At 46.6% G+C, this 19,001-nt stretch overlaps 2 protein-coding genes across 2 annotated transcripts in view; one reads left to right on the top strand and one right to left on the bottom strand.

Annotated features, from left to right (window-relative positions):
• The window catches only part of KIF15 (kinesin family member 15), a gene marked incomplete at both ends in the record, with an annotated part of 48,343 nt that extends 40,699 nt beyond the window's left edge, over nucleotides 1-7,644 (bottom strand). The window contains 5 exons of the mRNA XM_080715652.1: nucleotides 886-923; nucleotides 3,159-3,235; nucleotides 3,792-3,978; nucleotides 4,669-4,711; nucleotides 7,626-7,644. Coding sequence (XP_080571778.1) covers nucleotides 886-923; nucleotides 3,159-3,235; nucleotides 3,792-3,978; nucleotides 4,669-4,711; nucleotides 7,626-7,644 — 364 coding nt within the window. The remainder of the gene's footprint in view (nucleotides 1-885; nucleotides 924-3,158; nucleotides 3,236-3,791; nucleotides 3,979-4,668; nucleotides 4,712-7,625) is intronic.
• A 211-nt stretch (nucleotides 7,645-7,855) lies between these two features.
• On the top strand, nucleotides 7,856-13,825 carry KIAA1143 (the record flags this gene model as incomplete). The annotated part of the gene is made up of 3 exons (XM_080714865.1): nucleotides 7,856-7,963; nucleotides 12,573-12,717; nucleotides 13,611-13,825. 3 exons carry the CDS (start codon nucleotides 7,856-7,858, stop codon nucleotides 13,823-13,825), a joined length of 468 nt encoding a protein of 155 aa, XP_080570991.1.
• Nucleotides 13,826-19,001: the final 5,176 nt, after the last annotated feature.

Raw genomic sequence — 19,001 nt, 5'->3', positions numbered from 1 at the left:
TGTTAGGGCCAGGCATGGCACGCTTGTCATCCCAGCATTCAGGATACTGAGACTGGAGGGTCGTGGTTCGCAGAAAGCCTCAGCTACTTAGTGAGGCTCTCTGCATCAGTGAGACCCTGTTTCAAAATAAAGAATGAAAAATAGGGCAGGGGATGGAGCTCGGAGGTCAAAGGCGCCCAGGTTCCATCCCCAGACCCACAAAAAAAGAAGAAAAAAAAGCAGCTGTTAAGCCAGGTGCAGTGGTGCAGGCCTGTAATCCCAATAGTTGGGAGGTTGAGACAGGAGGACTGCAGATCAAGGCCAGCCTCAGCAATTAAGAGACCCTTAGCAACTTAGTGTGAGGCTTTCTTTCTTTCTCTCTCTTTCTTTCTCTCTCTTTCTTTCCTTCTTTCTTTCTTTGTGGTACTGGGGATGGAACGCAGAGGCGTCCGGGCTACACTCCCAGAACTATTTTTACATTTTATTTGGAAACAGGGTCTCACTAAGTTGCTGAGAGCCTCACTAAGTAGCTGAGGCTGGCTTCCAACCTGTGCGATCCTCCTGTCTCAGCCTCCCAAGTGCGGGATTACAAGCGTGCAGCACCATGCCCGGCTATGAGACCCTGTTTCAAGATGATATATATATACATATCAGAAGTCACTAAACCCTATGGGAAAACCGTTTACTCAGCACTTAATCTGTGCGAAGCCCTGAGCTGAGAAACACAGCTACAAAGATGATCAACCTAGAGACTCTGCTAGCCAAGGACTCATAATCTGGCAGAAGCCTGGGGAACAACTCTAATACATCATTACATTATGATAGAAATTATGCTCCCTCCAAAAATGTACGTTTTCATCACAGAAAGAGTACAGTAAGCCACCAAGATGTTATTCTTTTACTTACCCATCATAGTAAAAGTCTTCCCTGAGCCAGTCTGCCCACTACAAAAAAAAAAAAAAAAAAAAAAGGAATGCTTTATATTATTTTTACACACAAAATTTAGGTTATCCTAATTTTTTTTTTTTTTTTGGTGGTACTGGGGACGGAACCCAGGGGCAATCTACTCTGAGCTACACCCCCAGCCCTGTTTTTTCTTTTTATCCTTTATTTTGAAACAGGGTCAAAGTGTGGAGGGTCTAATACCCTTCTAATTTTAATACGGTCTACGAGTATATAAATTTCCCTCAGAAAGTTATTCTGAGGGTCTTCCCCCCGCCCCGTACTGGGAATTGAACCTAAGGGTGTTCTACTTCAGCTACCACCCAGTCATATATATATATGTGTGTGTGTGTGTTTTTTGTTTTTTGGTGGTACTGGGGGTGGAACCCAGAGGATTTCTACCTCCAGACCTATTTTTTATAATTTGGAAACAGGGTCTCACAAAGTTGCTGAGAGCCTCACTAAGTAGCCGCGGCTGGCTTCGAACCTGTGTGATCCTCCTGTCTCAGCCTCCCAAGTACGGGGATTACAAGCATGCACCACCATGTCCGGCATCAATTTTTTTTTTTCCTTTTCTTTTTTTCCCTGTAGTGCTAGGGATCAAACCCAGGGCCTTGAACATCCTAGACCAGTACTCTGCTACTGCGCTGTGCCCAGCCCTCCATGTTTTATTTTGAAGCAAGGTCTCGCTACTTGCTGAGGCTGTCTTTGATCTGCGAGCCTCCTGTGTCTACCTCCCAACTACTGGGATTACAGGTGTTTGACACCACTCCCAGCTAAAAGTATAAAATTTTGAACTTACCATTTGGTTAAATGTCCCCCCCAAACTAGAAAAAAGTATCATCTAATTGTTCACCTCCTACTTTTAGAAGCAGAGGTATAAATTTCTTTAGTAACTCAAAATAAGAAATGGCTACTTAGTTTTCTATAACTACCACTGTCCAAATAGGCACAGAGAAGAAGGGGTCCACTATGAACTCTAGAATGAGACTTCCCTTGTAAGCCAGAAAGTATTACCAAATAGCCAATAAGTCACTCACTCTCATCCAGTGTTTCTTATTCTACCCACAACTCCCAAAGCAGTATTCACTAAACTGTTAATGAGTACATCATGAAATAAATATTACCATTATGCTTTACAGAGTCTCAAAAGAAAGATTTTAAAGATACATAACCTCTGACAATTACGGCTATTTCAAATTCATTTTGAACGTCACCATTTAAATACTCTATGGTGCCAGGCGTGATGGCACACACTTGGATTCCTAGTACTTTGGAGGCTGAGACAGGAGGATCACAGGTTCTCGGCCAGCCTCAGCTACTTAGTGAGCCCCTTGCTACATAGTGAGACCCTGTTTCAAAATAAAGAATAAAAAAATAGGGTGGGGTGTAGCTTGGGGGTAGAATGTCCTGGGTTCCATCCTCAGTACCTCAAACAACAACAACAACAACAACAACAACAACAACAACAACAAACAAACAAAAAAGTCTTTGCTCTCCTGTGAAGTGAGAAAATACTTTGCTGCCTAATGGCTCAGAACAAAATACTTAGTTCTGCTAACTACATGAAAAACACAAAAAGCAATGCTAAACTTTCAAAGTGGAATATATGAGCTGGGCATGTTGATTTCTACTTGTATTCCCAGCATGTAGGAGGCTGAGACAGAGGATCAGTGTCATGGCCCCTCATAACTTAGTGAGATCCTGTTTCAAAATAAAAATAAAACAGGGCCAGGGGTGGAGGTCAGTGTAGAATGTCCCTGGGTGCAATCCTCAGTACAGAAAAAAAAAAAAAAAAAAACCAGGTAAGATGCATTCCAGCCCAGAATCCTGGCTATCCTGGCTGATGTGCTTTGTTTATAGACTTAAAGTTCTACCTTTGTGACTTACGGCTGTACAGTTTTGACAAAAGCATGGAGTCACGTGTCTACTGCCATAGAGATCTGACTACAGAATCTTCAAGTCATTGTTGGCTTTGAACATAGAGAAAAGGGCTGCCAGCCATGTAGGTGGGCTGGGAGAAGCTGGAAAAAAGTGGAAAAGATCTTCCACATGGCTTTCAGAAGGAATGCAGTCCTGCTAACCCCTTGACTTCAGTCCAGTTGGAACTGACCTATGGAACTACAAGATAATAAATTTGTGTTGTTTTAAGCCACTAAGTTTGTGGTAGTTTTTTAAAACAGCAAAAGAAATTAAAATACACATGTATATCTTTTCATACACAGTCAACAACTTACTATGCAAAGATGGTACCATTATAACCGCTCATGCAGGACTCCACAATGCTTTTAGCCACTGTTGAGAATACAGACTCCTACAAATATCAGCACCAGAACAGTTAACATTTCAGAAAACTCAGAACACGTCTTAAGCTACATTCTACAAAGCTCAGAACTGAGCATTGTTTCAACATCAATTAAGCACTGTAACATGGAGTCTAGGAAATGTCTAACAGCTATGATAAGACTTCAGCCACCGTTAAGCCCATCAATCTCCACACAATTATGAGACTAAAGTACATACCTGTTGCTTTGGACCCACAAGATGGGCAGATCAGAAGCATGACCAGGTGCAGCAGCTTAAAAGCGAACCTAATGCCCACCCGACTGTCTCCACCATCACCGGTTCCTATGACACATCTAGTTTTTAAAGTGTTGATACTGTTAAGTTTACTAAAAATATTCTGTGTTATTCTAATACAAAGCCTGATGAATAAAGAAGAAAACTATTCAGTAAAATTAGCTTTGAAATACTGACGGAATATTTGAGCTTCCTGGCCTGAAATCTACGTTAGAAAGAGATCAGGAATAAAATTCTTACAGAAACATCGGTTTCAAGTGAAAAGTAGTTACGTTTCCAGTTCTCATCACCTGTGTGGTGTCCATGTCCGCGACATAATCGAACGTGAAGGTCTTGGGCTCAGGGTTGGAGTGCAGCCGGAGAGCGGTGGAGGACAGCACAGATAAGCACAAGCCCGGCTCTCCGTCAGCTGCCCGAGGGCCCTCTGCCGGAGGAGGACGGATCCGCACGAACACTTTGATGGCATCGCCTTCGTTACTAAGACACACAAAGTAACAGCTAAGTTTATTGGAGAAAACCTTAAAAGGATCTGAGTCCCTTAGTGCTTCTAATGTTTCTATAACGAGAGTTCTCCCAAAGAAGCCCAATAGTTACCCTATTTAAATTTACCTCTTTAAAAGAATCTTATAGCGAGGTGTGGTGGGGCGCGCTTGTAACCCCAGCGCTTGGGAGGCTGAGACAGGAGGATCGCACAGGTTCGAAGCCAGCCTCAGCTACTTAGTGAGGCTCTCAGCAACTGAGAAAGACCTTGTTTCCAAATAAAGTATAAAATAGGTCTGGGAGTACAGCCCAGAGGTAGAAAAGCCCCTGGGTTCCACCCCAGTACCAAAAAAAAAAAAAAAAAAATCTTATAAATTAACAACCCAGACCCTTTATTGATTTATTTCACGATAGGTACTTTCACAAGCCTTTACTGGAAATAAGGAAACTTAAATACTGCTTATCTCTCATTTCCCTCTTATTATAAGACATTTCAGATGAAAATTATGCAATTGATTACATACTTCAGCGTGGAAACTGAGAGTAGGGGAGGTAAAGCATTTTCCCATTCTTACACTGGTTGTGTATCAAGCTAAATTTTGAAATAAATATTCATTAGTGTGCCTACGTAATCCTTTCAGAAATCTACACTAGTTTGTTGAAGCTCACCATCAAGACTTTTCTTACCTGGGCTGGTTAGACTGAGAACTTGTCACGCTGCGTAACTCAGCTAGAAACAAAGGGTAAGAAGCCATTAATGATGACTCCGAATGCACTGAGGAAATGCCCTCTCTAACACGCGCTCAGTGCCGACACCCCTCCGCAGCCTCTCCATCACTCATCCCTGGTGCCGTCGGGGCTCGGGCCTGGGTCCTCCCTCCATTCTACCCAGCCCACCACTGAAGTGAAGGTATCCCATCTCCTCGTTTGAAATGCTAAGTACACACTGCTGATTCCCAAATGTAAACCTTCTCCTTGGGCGCTGACATCTGCCTTCTTGGCATCTCTAATTAGATGGCCGGTAGGTAGTCTCAAGTGTAATGTGTGTCCAGAACAGAGCTCCTGACTCCTCTCCGCCACCAAATGTGCCACCCCATCTGAGTAAACACATCACTACCTTTCCAGGTGCTCAGGCCAAAACCCAGAGATTCCCCAGGCCCCCCCCCTTCTCTTCACATACAAACTGTCAGCAAATCTTTGGCTCTAACTTTTTTTTTGGTGGTACTGGGGTTCCTGGAAGCCCTTCTACCTCCGGGCTACACTCCCAGACCTATTTTTGCATTTTTTATTTGGAAACAGGGTCTCCTAAGCCAGCGCGGCTGGCTTCGAACATGCGCGATCCTCCTGTCTCCGCCTCCCAAGCGCGGGGATGACAAGTGTGCGCCACCACGTCCGGCCGGCTCTAACTTTAAAGTGCATCTGCAGGCGGGTGCGGTGGGGCACACTTGTTATCCCCGCGCTTGGGAGGCTGAGTCAGGAGGATCCCATAGGTTTGAAGCCAGCCTCAGCTACTTAGTGAGGCTCTCAGCAACTTGGTGAGACCCTGTTTCTTTCTTTCTTCCTTCCTTTATTTCTTTCTTTCTTTCTTTCTTTCTTTCTGTAGTACTGGGGTTCCTGGCAGCCCTTCTACTTCTGGGCTACACTCCCAGACCTATTTTATACTTTTTTATATTTGGAAACAGTGTCTCTTAAGCCAGCTTGGCTGGCTTCTGAACCTGTGCGATCCTCCTGTCTCCGCCTCCCAAGCGCAGGGATTACCCGTGCGCCACCACGCCCAGCAAACCCTGTTTCTAATAAAATATAAAAATAGGTCTGGGAGTATAGCCCAGAGGTAGAAAGCCCCTGGGTTCCATCCCCAGTACCCCCCCCACACACAACAAATAAATAAATGAAGTGCATCTGCAATCCTACAACTTCTTGCCCAATCTACTGCTACCACTGTGCAATCAAGCCAGCAGCATCCTTTACTTCATTATAACATTCTCCCTGCTTCTCTTCCTACCCTAACCCCCCATTCTCAACCTAGCAGGCAGAGTGATTCTGGCAAAACTGACTTCTGGCAAGACAGGTGAGGAACTCCACTGACCCACAAGCCCACGACACTGGTGAGATGGGGTGGGTTAAAGCTTCAGGAAATGTTCCTAAAGGCAAAATAAATAAATAAAAATAAAAAAGGATCAGGCAGTGGCAGAGGAGGAGTGCATAGGAAGGAGCAAATGACTAAGCCAACAGTTACTGAGTTTTAAAATTGTGTACTAGTTGGCCGGGCGTGGTGGCACATGCTTGTAATCCCAGTGCTTGGGAGGCTGAGACAGGAGGATCGTGCAGGTTCAAAACCAGCCTCAGTCAGCTACTTAGTGAGGCTCTCAGCAACTTAGTGAGACCCTGTTTCCAAATAAAATAGAAAACAGGTCTAGGAGTATATAGCCCAGAGGTAAAAAGCCTCTGGGGTTCACCCCCAGTACCACACACATACACAAAATTGTGTACTGTTCTAGGAGGCTTGCAAAGGTTCAAAGCCAACCTCAGCTACTTAGGCTCTCAACAACTCAGTAAGACCCTGTTTCCAAATAAAATATAAAATAGGTCTGGGAATATAGTCGGGGGGGGTGGTGTCCCTGGGTTCCATCCCCAGTACCAAAAAAAAAAAAAAAAGGATTAAAATTGTGTGCTGTTCTGAAGAGCATGATGAAGTCTCATGCCATCCTGCTCCCTCCTGCCCAGGGGTATGCACACTGCACATGCTACCCTCCCAACAGCCACCAGCTTCCTCAGTTACTCGGTCACTAGACCACACTGCACTGAGAAGCCTTTGCACTCTTAACCCCTCAGTAGCCCACATCATTCACCGCTCCAAGCGGCCTTTGTACCCTCTCACACAGGTGGAAAGCACAGCAGAGAACAGTAGAGAGAAAGCCCGCACCACGGGAAGTAATCCAGGATTGGGACAACAGGAGGGTGGAAGGTCTGAGGCCTGCCTCAGCAACTCCGGGAAACCCTGTTTTGAAATAAAAAAAAAATCAAGTCCCGCATGGTGGTTCACACCTGTCATCCCAGTCCTTGGGATTCAGGTTCAAGGACAGCCTCAGCAACCTAGGGAGATCCTCTTTCAAAACGGCAACAACAAAAAAAATAGAGCTTGAGGTGGAAGGCCTCGAGTTCAATCCCCAGTACCAAAACAAAGGGCCGAGGGTGGGTGTGGCTCAGAGGTAAAGCACGCCTGCGTTCCACCCTCAGCACCACACACACACACACACACACACACACACACACACACACACACACACACACACGCGCGCGCGCCGCATTCCTATCACATTGCGGACCGCGGTTACGACTGTCCTGCCATCCGTTGCTATCCCCCGCCGGGCCTAGCTTCTAAACGTCGTCACGCGTTTGCACCGGGCCCGCCGTAAGCAGGGCGTGCCCCGTGTCGTGCTGGAGCCGACCTCGGGGGACGAGGGGACGACTTAGATGCTGCCGGGGCCGGCCGGCTCCCCGCGCAGAGGGCGCCCGCGCCCCCTTCCCTTCGGGAGCCTCGGCGGGCGGCGGGCGCGGGCCCAGGCCGAGACCCGCCCGGGTCCCCCGCGGCCTCCGACGCCCCAGCGGGCGGGCCGCGCGCCGGGGCCGCGGCTCCCACTTACTTTTGCAGCCCGGCGCCATGACGCCGGCGCAGGACCGGACGCGCCTCCGCCGCCCGCCAAAACGGCGCGAGTTTAAATTTGCCGCTCAGGCGGGCGGGGCGTTGACGTCACCACGCGCCGCCGGGTTTGGGCGGTGGCGTCACCTCCGCGCGCCGCCAGTGGGCGGTGACGTCACCTCCGCGCGCCGCCCCTTCCGGGCGTCGCGGAGCAGGTCGCGGCGGCGGTCGGCCATGAGCAAGCGCAACCAGGTGTCGTACGTTCGGCCCGCCGAGCCCGCGTTCCTGTCCCGCTTCAAGGAGCGGGTCGGCTACCGGGAAGGGCCCACGGTGGAGACCAAGGTGAGCCCGGCCCGCCGCCGCCGGACCGCTGCGGGGTCTGGAAAACCTCCCGCCCCACGAGCGCCCGGCCCGGGGTAATTCAGAACGAGAGATCGCTTCCCGGCCCTTCCTCGCCGCCTGTGAACAGGGCGATTGACAGCGCCCTGCGGCTCCCAGATAAGGAGACTAGCCACTCGACCAAGTGACCCGAGGTCCTGCGACTCGAGTCCGGACGGTTTGGGGAGGAAAAGAGATCCTGGGTCTGTTTGCTTTTCTTTGTTGTTAGAACGAATAGGCCAAAGTCTTAAAGACGCTAGGTCCGAGTAGAAGAGCTTCAGGGAAGTGTCAACAGGAATCTCTGCAAGCCGTCCACGCTGAAAGCTTCGCGCCAGGACCCGCCCTATCTCCTTAATAGTCAGCAAACCGTGTGCCGAAGCAAATTTATTTAGCACTATATGTCTAGTACTTGCTCTGATACCCACTCGTCGGGTCATTTAGAGCTCATTAGAGACAGACCGAATAACATGAAATTATTCAACAGGTTGAGTACGGGCCAAACTGGGGGCTGTGTCAGGCTCTAAAAGAACAAAGAAATGGCTCTCCAAACTGCTGTATTTTTTTTTCTTTTTTTGGCTTTTGTTTTGCCTTTTTGGGGGGGCAGAAGGTGGTGGTAAGGGGTTGAACCCAGAGGCATTTTTTTTTTTTTTTTTTTGCGGGTCTGGGGATGATACCCAGGGGCATTCTACCTCTGAGCTACACCCCCAGCTCTATTTTTTTATTCTTTATTTTGAAACAGGATCTCACTGAGTTGCAAAGGGCCTCACTTAGTAGCTGAGGCTGTCTGCGAACTGCGATCCTACGGTCTCAGCCTCCCAAATGCTGGGATTGCAAGCGTGTGTCACCACGCCTGGGAACCCAGAGGCATTCGATCACTGAAAGAGTCTCTCTAACCTGCTGAAGCTGTCCTCAAATTCGAGATCCCCTTTTTTCACCCTTCCAAGTACTGGAGTTACAGACATGCATCTCAAATACATATGGGTTTTGGTTTTGGCACTGAGTATTGAACCTAGGGGCATTCTACCCCTGAACTACACTTCAGTCCTTCTTATTTTGAAACAGTCTTGCTAAATTGCTGAGACTGGCCTCCTCCTGCCTTGGCCTCCCAAGTGCTGGAGTTATAGGCACGTATCACCACACCTGCCTTTCAACGTTCGTTGAACACCTTCCTACCCTGCCTCATCTCTGCCTGCACAGACCTCGGCTTCTTTGAAGCACTCCAGAGCTCATAAACAGTAACTCCTCTCCTCTCGTGACTATCCATATCTCGTCTGCAGTATTCATTTTGCACTGCAGTGACTTGCTGGTCTCCTCTCTGTCACCACTAAAATACCATTTTCTGTGTGTGTCAATAATGCACAGCTGTTGCACTGGTGGGATGTCTGCTTGGTAGGGGGCAAGGTTTCATGGAGGAGGGGATGTTTAGATTGGATCTTGAGAGAGGGTTGGTGAGCACTTAGAAGTGAAGAAAACTTGCCAGGCGTGGTGGCGCACACTTGTAATCCCCGCGCTTGGGAGGCTGAGACAGGAGGATCGCACAGGTTCGAAGCCAGCCTCAGCTACTTGGTGAGGCTCTCAGCAACTTAGTGAGACCCTGTTTCCAAATAAAGTATAAAAAATAGTTCTGGGATTGTAGCCCGGAGGTAGAAAGCCTCTGGATTCCACCCCAGTACCGCCACCAAAAAAAAAAAAAAAAAAAAGAAATGAAGAAAACTTCATGGGTTAAGGTGCAGTGAGGGCTAGCTGTGGACTGTGTACAAGTGGTAGAGAGGCTGGTGGAGGTGAGGCCACTTAGCCTGTGCTGGGAGGCAACAAGGAGCTATAGAACACCGGGCAGTGACTGGTTCCCTTGACGGAGATGGTGACAAAGGGCCTAAGTTTTGAGAAAAGGGACATGGATTCAACAATAAGAAGAACATGAGACCTAACTACCTTGCTTGAGGGCCTGGTGATGACAAGTGTGCAGAGTTGGCATCCTGAGGATGACAGCTTGAAGCCGAGAGCGGTGGTGAGCACCTGTAATCTCCGGACTTGGGAGGGTGAGACAGGAGGAGTGCAGGACCCAGGCCTGCCTCAGAAACTAAGTGGGGCCCTCCACAACCTAGTGAGACCATATTTCAAATTTTAAAAAGGTGCTTGGAAGTAGAATTCCCCTGGGTTCATCCCCCATTACCAAGTGGAAAATTGTGTGTGTGTGTGTGTGTGTGTGTGTGTGTACATATACATATCTTAGAGTGCTATCTACCCCATGTTCCTATTTGAGGAACTTTACTTTTAATCATTCTGGCAATAAATCAGTACTTAAGTGATATATTAACATAAAAGATTTTATGGGGAATTATAATAGTTGAGTAAATCATCTTATTCACCTTGAAAGTTAGTTCAGAGATGGCTTTAAAAAGACCTTTAGTGAGCTGGGCGTGGTGGTGCACATTTGTAATCCTAGTACTTGGGAGGCTGAGATGGGAGGATCGCAGGTTCCCAGCCAGCCTCAGCAACTTAGTGAGACGCTGTTTCAAAATTCAGAATTAGCACTAGGGGTGTAGCTTAGAGGTAGAGCCCTGAGTCCAATACCCAGCACCAAAAAAGTTCTTAGTGGCTGCAACCACTGTTCTTTAGACTGTTTTTTCCCAACCAGTCACATAAACAAAAAGAGGCCAGAATTCATGATTCTCAGTCTAACAGGCAGCAGAAATGAGCTTGTTTTACTTCCCCACGTCCCTGCTGTGAGTGTTAATTAGTTGCCCAGATACTGTGATCATCTGTTGGAGCATTCCTAGACGAGCAGGCACTGGTGACTCACTAGTGAGCCAACGCGGACATCACTGGAGGGAATGCGTGTGTGAAGCGTGGCACAGGCCTGGGGCTCCAGGTGCCTGGGCTTCAGGTGGGCCGTCCATGAGTAGACAGGAAGTACTCCTTGAGTCCCTCCTGTCTTCCAGGCCCTGTGCCTCTAGGTGGAGCGGAAACACAGTCCTTCCCTCAAAGGAACTTACCTAAAGGAGGACACACAGAAAACAGTGATACTTGGTACCTGTGAGCTATACACAGTGTACAAAAGAAGAGGAGGCGAGGCTCTAAGTCCTGGAGTCTGCTTGAGCGGGAACTGGCCAGGGGCAGTGGGATGTGTTCAGAGACAGGGGAGGCAGAGGAAGAGGTATGGTGGTGGACCTCGACGTACTCACACCTGGCTGGAGTCTGAGGTCACAGCTGAGGCCAAGGGGCGCCGGGCTTGGTGCCAGGTTTGAGGAAGACTGGGCGAGAGTGGAGTGGTGAGCTGTGTGAGTAACGTGTTGGATGCACATCTTGGTGTGCGTACCTCTCAACCCACAGTTCCACTTCCAAGGATTTATCCTATATACACTTTCTGAAAGTGAATACAAATGTTACCAAGGTTTTTCTCATAGTAGGAAAAACTGGAAACAACCTAAGTTCTTATAGGGTAGTGGTCAGATCATGAAATGGTCATGCACATAACTACATATAAGACAGTGATTTGACAGAATCAAGTCTGTAGGTATTTCAAAGTATTGTATAAAGGTGTGTGTGCATGCGTGTGTGTGTGTGTGTGTGTGTGTGTGTGTGTGTGTGTGTGTTACTTGGGCTTGAACTTGTGGGCATTCTACCTCTGAGCTAGTCCTCCAGCCCTTCTTAAAATTTTTATTTTGAAACAGGGTAGGTTGATGAGAGTCTCGCTACTTGCTGAGGCTGCCCTCAAATCTACGATCCTGCTGGGATTACAGGCATGCTTTTATTTATGATGTCTAGCATTTTTTAAAATTCTGAATCATTTGGCAAAATGTAACCATTTTGCTTTGTGTACAACCAATACATGGTTTCTGTTATGTTTTCCTCTGTAGTTTGAAAATTTTCATAATAAAAAAGAAAAGCAAGCCTGGTACTGTGGAGCCTGACAGTAATTCCAGGACTTGGAAGGCTGAGACAGGAGGAATGCAGGTTCAAGGCTAGTACACAGTAACTTAGCAAGGCCCTGCTTCAAAATGGAAAAATAAAAAGGGCAGGGGGTGGACCTTGGAGGTAGAATGCCCCTGGATTCAATCTCCAGTATTCCCCCCAAGAAAAATTGGTTACAGGATAATATGTACAGTGTTGTTTATATACAAAATATTTTGTTTACCTACATATTTGTACATTCTTGGAAGACAGCTGATAGCACATGCACTGTGCTGAAGCTTGAGGCAGGGTCAGGGAGGACCAGAGTGGAAGGAAGAGCACTGTTAATTTGCTGCGTCGGTTACCCGTGTCCCACTCAGTACAGGGGAAAGGTTCTGAGGAGGAGCAAACAGAAGCAGCGTGGCTCAGCACGGCCCCGAGAAGAGGCGCAGGGATGGCCTGATCCAGAGCAGAGCCCTGCCACGGAGGACACGGCCCCAGGGACAGGCGCCCCTGGTGACTGGCAGGCCGCCCGTGTGGCTCTTTGGAGTCTCTTGAGAACCCATTTCCTGCCCAGTTAGCTGACAGTTACCTCTCTGCGGCAGTTCACACTGGCTCACGAGGCAGTGGCTGTGCCTGGGTCGGTCAGCAGCCTCCTGTTGTATTTGATCTCCTCTAGAGAATCCAGCCGCAGCTCCCAGATGAGGACGCTGATCACAGCGACAAAGAAGAGGAGCAGCCCCAGGTGGTGGTTCTAAAAAAGGGAGACCTGACGGCTGAGGAGGTCATGAAAATCAAAGCAGAAATAAAGGCTGCCAGAGCAGGTGTGTCTGAAACGTAGGAGCCTGCGGTGAACTTGCTTGATTTCCCGTGTGAGTGTGGTTCGCTTGAAGGACTGGCCCTTGGTTCAGGGCTCAGCTATGACGCCTGACGTGTAACCTCGAGCAGGCTAGTTCATCTCAGAGCCACGTTCCTCATCCATAAAATGGAGGCCATAAGTGCATCTACCTTACTGGGTTTGGAAGATCAAGAGCACTTTTAAATAAATGCATACTGTTTAAAATAAAATAGGTGGCTAGGTTTGTACGTCAGTCAACAGAGGTCTATATAATTAGTCCCTCAAGTACGGTATTCTATATAGTGTTGGGGTTTTTTATTTTTTGGTCCTGAGGATTGAACCTAGGGGCATTCTACCTCAAGGTACACCCCAGCCTTTTTTTTTTTTTTTTTCCTTGAACCAGGTTGACCTCTAACCTTCAAGTCCCTATCTCAGCCTCCCCAGTATAGGATTACAGGGATGTGCCACCATGCCTGGCTAAATATAGTGTATTTTTTTTTATTACTTCTAAATACTTATTACATTGTTTGGGGAAAATATTGTAGTTGAAACACTTTAAAATAGTTAAAACTACAGCTGGGCTCAGGGTGCAGCTAGGTGGCAGAGCGCTTGCCTGCTGTGTCTCAGGGCTCCATCTCATCTTCAGCACTACTAAACACCACAGCCAAAAGCCCAGATAGAATTATGTGGTGGCCGACGTGTTCATGGAGTTTTTGTTGGGCGGCTGTGTGGGGGGGAGTAACTAGAGGCAGAGGGAAGGACCAGTCTGGATGTACTCGGGGACACCCTTAAATAGAGTGTGAGGTTTTCTTTGCCATTTGACTCTGATGGCAAAGGAATGAGTAGGACGAAGGTTCTTCAACTTAGTTTTTTCTTCAGATGAAGAACCAGCTCCAGCCGATGGGAGAATCATGTATCGGAAACCAGCCAAGCGTCCCTCAGATGAGAAATACTCAGGTATATCCGCGAGCTCGAAAAAGAAGAAGACAAATGAAGACGAAGGGAATCAGCAGGACTCAGTTAGAAAGAACTCGCAAAAGCAAATAAGAAACAATAGCCTCCTTTCTTTTGACAACGAAGAGGAAAACGAGTAAGTGGATACATGTTGGACATAGTCTTTGAAAGCATAGGAGGTGCTTGTACACTCTTTTTGTGTGTGTGGTACTGGGGATTGAACCCAGGGGCATCTGTCCTCTGAGCTACACCCTCAGACCTATTTTTTTTAATTCATTATTTTTGGAACAGGGTCTCACTAAGTTGTGGAGGCCTTACTAAGTAGCTGAGGCTGGCCTCACACTCACAATCCTCCTGTCTCAGCCGCCCACCATACCCAGCCCCTGTGTTTTTTTTAAATAACATTTTTTTTTTTCTGTTGTACTACAAATTTATTCTAAAAAATTTTAGAAAATACAGGAAAAAAGAAAACTTAATGAAATAAAAGCTGTCTCCTGACTGGAAATGCCAACTGTGCAGAAGCTGACTGCTCTTAACATTTTGTATGTGTGTGGGGGGGTGTGTATGTAATTTATGCTTTTATTACAAAACTGAAGTTGTACTATATATGTTCTGTGTCCTGTTTCTCATTTGACATAATTGTAAGCATGTCTACAGGTCAGTAAAAACCGAACACTAATAGCTACAGAGAATCTCACAATTAAATGGATCTCCCTGCTGGGCATGGTGGCCCACACCCACAATGGATGTGGAAGGTTTGGGGCCCAGCCTCAGCAACTTACTGAGACTGTGTCTCCAAGTAAGAAATAAAAAGAGCCTGGGATGTACCCTGGAGGTAGAATGCCCCTGGGTTCAATCTCTAGCACCAAAAAACCACCCCCACCCCAACACCCACCCCAACACCCATGAGCCTCCGAGGCCTTCCTAAGTGTGGCTGTGTAAAACATGCGAGTGGATCTCTGGCAGGTTGAGAGGTGCCAGCGAATCCTGCATAATGAAGTCTCCTGGCTGCACGCGGTGCACACACCTGCTATCCTAGGACTGGGAGGCTTCATGGCCAGCCTCAGCCACTGAGCAAGGCCCTCTACAACATCATGAGACCCTGTCTTAAAATTAAAAATTAAGCTGGGCGTGGTGGCGCACGCTTGTAATCCCAGCATTTGGGAGGCAGAGACCTGGAGGATCATGGTTTGCAGACAGCCTTAGCTACGTAGTGAGGCCCTCTGCAACTCAGTGAGACCCGGTTTCAAAATAAAGAATAAAAAATAGGGCAGGGTGTGTAGCTCGGAGGTCAAATGCCCCTGGGTTCCATCCCCAGACCCGCAAAAAAAAAAAAAAAAAAAAAAAATTAATTTTTACGCCGGGTGTGGTGGCGCATGCTTGTAATCCCCGCGCTTGGGAGGCGGAGACAGGAGGATCACTCAGGTTCAAAGCCAGCCGCACTGGCTTAAGAGACCCTGTTTCCAAATAAAAAAGTATAAAAATAGGTCTGGGAGCGTAGCCCAGAGGTAGAATGGTTTCCAGGAACCCCAGTACCACCAAAAAAAAATTTTTTTTTTTTTGAGAGGTGGAACCCAGGGCTTTTCCACCTCCAGGCTATACTCCCAGACCTATTTTATACTTTATTTGGAAACAGGGTCTGAGGCTGACTTTGAACCTGTGTGATCCTCCTATCTCAGCCTCCCAAGCACTGGGATTACAAGCGTGTGCCACCACACCCGGCAGAAATGTAAAAATTCCAAAAGGGCTAGGCTATAGCTCAGTGACAGAATGCCCCGGTGTTCAATCTTCAATACCATAAAAAAGAGCTGCCTGGTATTGTGCTACACAAGGACAGGCTTAACAAGCCCAGATCTTCGCCCTTTTCATCCTCCCTGGAGTGCAGACATGATGCAAACAGTACCACAGCCATTTTTTTGCCTAAGGAAGACAGCTACTTGCTTTGAGTGTTATAGTGGAAAGCTTAAAGGAGCTTGGATTCAGTGGAGTGTATCAGCTTCTGAATTCCTTGATTCATAAGAAGAATAAACATTCTGCTTTTTTAAGCCTTTATCAGGTTTCTGTTACAAGCAGGTTTCTGAACAAATACAGCCCTAAGCAATACAGTAAATAGCTGATCAAATATAAGTGTATTTCTGATGACTTCCTTAGAATGAATTCCTGGAAACAGAATTACTGGATCAAAGTATTTGCATATATGTATATTTTAGTACTGAGGATGGAACCTGGGGCATTCTACCTCCCAGCGACACCCCCAGCCCTATTTTTTAAAATTCTTTATTTTGAAACAGGGTCTCACTGAATTGTAAAGGGCCTCACTAAGTATCTGAGGCTGGCTTCGAACCTGCACGATCCTCCTGTCTCAGCCTCCTGAATGCTGGGATTACAAGTGTTTGCATATTTAAAAACTATGTTTACTTTCAAATTGCTTTTTAGAGAGGTTTTTACTGTTACTCACCATCTGTGTCAGCGCACCTCACCTCTTCCATGATAACGAACTTTGGGTTGACACCAGGCTTATCAGTTTGGTGTTTTGAAATGTTGTTTAATAGTTAAATGTAAGCTGGGTGTGGTGGTGCACGCTTGTAAACCCAGCATTCAGGAGGCTGAGACCGGAGGATCGCAGTTCGTAGACAGCCTCAGCTACTTAGTGAGGCTTTCTGCAACTTAGTGAGACCGTTTCAAAAAATAAAGAAAAAAATAGTTAAATGTATTTAATGTATGTCTTTGAGAAGCTCAACTTTTTCATTCTTTAAGTGCTTTTTTTTTGTGTGTGATACTGGGGTGGAACCCAGGGGCTTTCTACCTCTGGGCTATACTCCCAGACCTATTTTCTATATATATTTTAGAAACAGGGTCTCCCTAAGTTGCTGAGAGCCTCACTGAGTAGCTGAGGCTGGCTTTGAACCCATGTGATCCTCCTGTCTCAGCCTCCCAAGTGCGGGGATTACAAGTGTACACCACCACACCCGGCTTAACTGCCATTTTCTTTTTCTTTTTTTTTTTGGGGGGGGGTGGTACTGGGGTTCCTGGAAGCCCTTCTACCTCTCGTCTACACTCCCAGACCTATTTCTTTATTTTTATTTGGAAACAGGGTCTCCTAAACCAACGTGGCTGGCTTCGAACTTGCGTGATCCTCCCGTCTCCGCCTCCCATGTACGGGGATTACAAACATGCTCACTTGTTAGGTGAGCTCTGTTTTTTCTTTTCTAATCTGCATTACTGCTCTTATCTTTTCTTGTACCAAAATGATTTCATTACTGTATGTCTGAATCTTAGTATCTGGAGGTGGTAGTCTTGACGGCAGGGATTTTGTCTTATTCACCACTGTATTCTCAGCACCCAGAACAATACCTGGCATATTAAATGCATAAAAAACATAATCAGAATGAATGAAAGTGTTGTTTTATCTTATTGTAGTATGGGGAATCAAACCCAGGGCCTTGTGTGCTAGGCAAGCACCCTACCACTGACCTAGAGCACCGCCCCCTTCATTTTCTTACTGAGTCAGTGATTCTCAAAGTGTGGACCCTGAGCCAGCTGCATCAGAGACCCCTATGAAACTCAAAAATGCAGTTTCTCAGGGCCTGCCTAATCAGAAACTTGGTGTAGTCTAGCCATCTCTATAACAAGCCTAACAGGTGGTCCTGATATTCGTTCCAGTATTAGACTAAAAAATAAAATTTAAGAGCCAAGCGTGGTGGTACACGCTTGTAATCCCAGCATTTGGGAGGCTAAGACAGGAGGACCACGGTTTGCAGACAGCTGCAGCTACTTAGACCCTTTGCAACTCAATGAAACCCCGTTTCAAAATAAAGAATAAAAATAGGGCTGGGGTTGTTGCATGGAGGTAGAATGCCCTTGGATTCCATCCTCAATACTGCAAAAAAAATTTTTTTAAGCTGGTCATGGCAGCACACACTTGTAATTCTAGTACTTGAGAGGCTGAAATAGAGGAGAGTAGGTTTTAAGCCAGTCTCAGCAACTTAGCAAAACTGTTTAAAAATAAATAAATAAGCCAGGCATGGTGGCGCGTGCTTGTAATCCCAGCATTCGGGAAGCTGAGACTGGAGGATCACAGTTCGTGGACAGCCTCAGCTACTTAGTGAGACCTGTGCAACTCAGTGAGACCCGGTTTCAAAATAAAGAATAAAAAATAGGGCTGAGGGTATAGCTCGGAGGTCGAATGACTCTGGGTTCCATCCCTAGACCTGCGATAAATAAATAAACAAATAATAAATGAAGCAAACAGCACACACCGCTAATCCTAGTACTTGGGAGACTGACACAGGACAGCAGGTTTGAGGACTTAGCTAAGTAGCTGGGGCTGTTCCTGAACCACAATCCTCCAGTCTCTGCCTCTCAAATGCTGGGATTACAAACGTGTGCCACCACGCCCAGCCTAATTAATTCATGAGGTAAATGTTTATTGAGACATATCATGAAACAGAAATTAAACCTTGCATAACGTTATTTTTGCCCACAAGGTACAAATTCCCTCCATGTGAGTTTTCCTGTGGTAGGTATTAAGAACGGTCTTTATAGCTGGAGAGGTAAAAGCCAAGGTGCTGTTCCTTCCACATTCCCGCAAGAGTTACCAACCGCCCTCACAGATGCTCATGATACATGTATGCTGGAAAAATAAATGGCTTCCAAACAATCAAGCTTTCCAGAATCTAATTACTTTAGTGCTTTTAATAGTCATTTTAACAACTGTATAAAAATTCAGAGTATAGGAACTATTGCAGATACCATCCCAAGCCAGGTGGGTTGGGTATGCTTGTAATCCCAGTACTTTGGAGGCTGAGACAGGACGATCATGGTTCACAGAGAGCCAGAGCCTCAGCTACTGAGCGAGGCACTTTGAAACTCAGTGAGACCGTTTCCAAAAAAAAAAAAAAAAAAGACTAAAGAGTAGGGCTGGGGGTGTAGCTGGAGCTACAGTGACCTTGGATTCCATCTTCAGCACCGCAAAAAAAAAAAAAAAAAAAAAAAAAACCTAAAAAAATCAAATACCATTCCAAGGTTGTTCTCAATCTTCTGGACCTCAATTTCTGGGTTGTAGTTAAGAACAAGTAAGGAATTAGGGAAATTCTAAAGGGGAAACTGCCATTTTTCTCAAAAATAAAATATCACAGTCAGTAGCTAGTAAGCCATGTAACTTCATTTTCATGGATATCAAAAACAGGTAATTTTCTTTGGATCTCTTCCCAAGTACTTCCCAAGGAAAGACTAGCCCAGCAGCCCCTCAGCCCAACAGCTCGGTAAGAGGTGACTGAGCAGAGGCCCTTCCACACTTGACACCTTTCCGGCTTC

Source organism: Muscardinus avellanarius, assembly GCF_963383645.1.
Source record: "Muscardinus avellanarius genome assembly, chromosome: 18".
Taxonomy (NCBI): Eukaryota; Metazoa; Chordata; class Mammalia; order Rodentia; family Gliridae; genus Muscardinus; species Muscardinus avellanarius.
The sequence above is the reverse complement of the archived record's forward strand: the minus strand, read 5'-3'. Positions and strand labels throughout refer to the sequence as shown.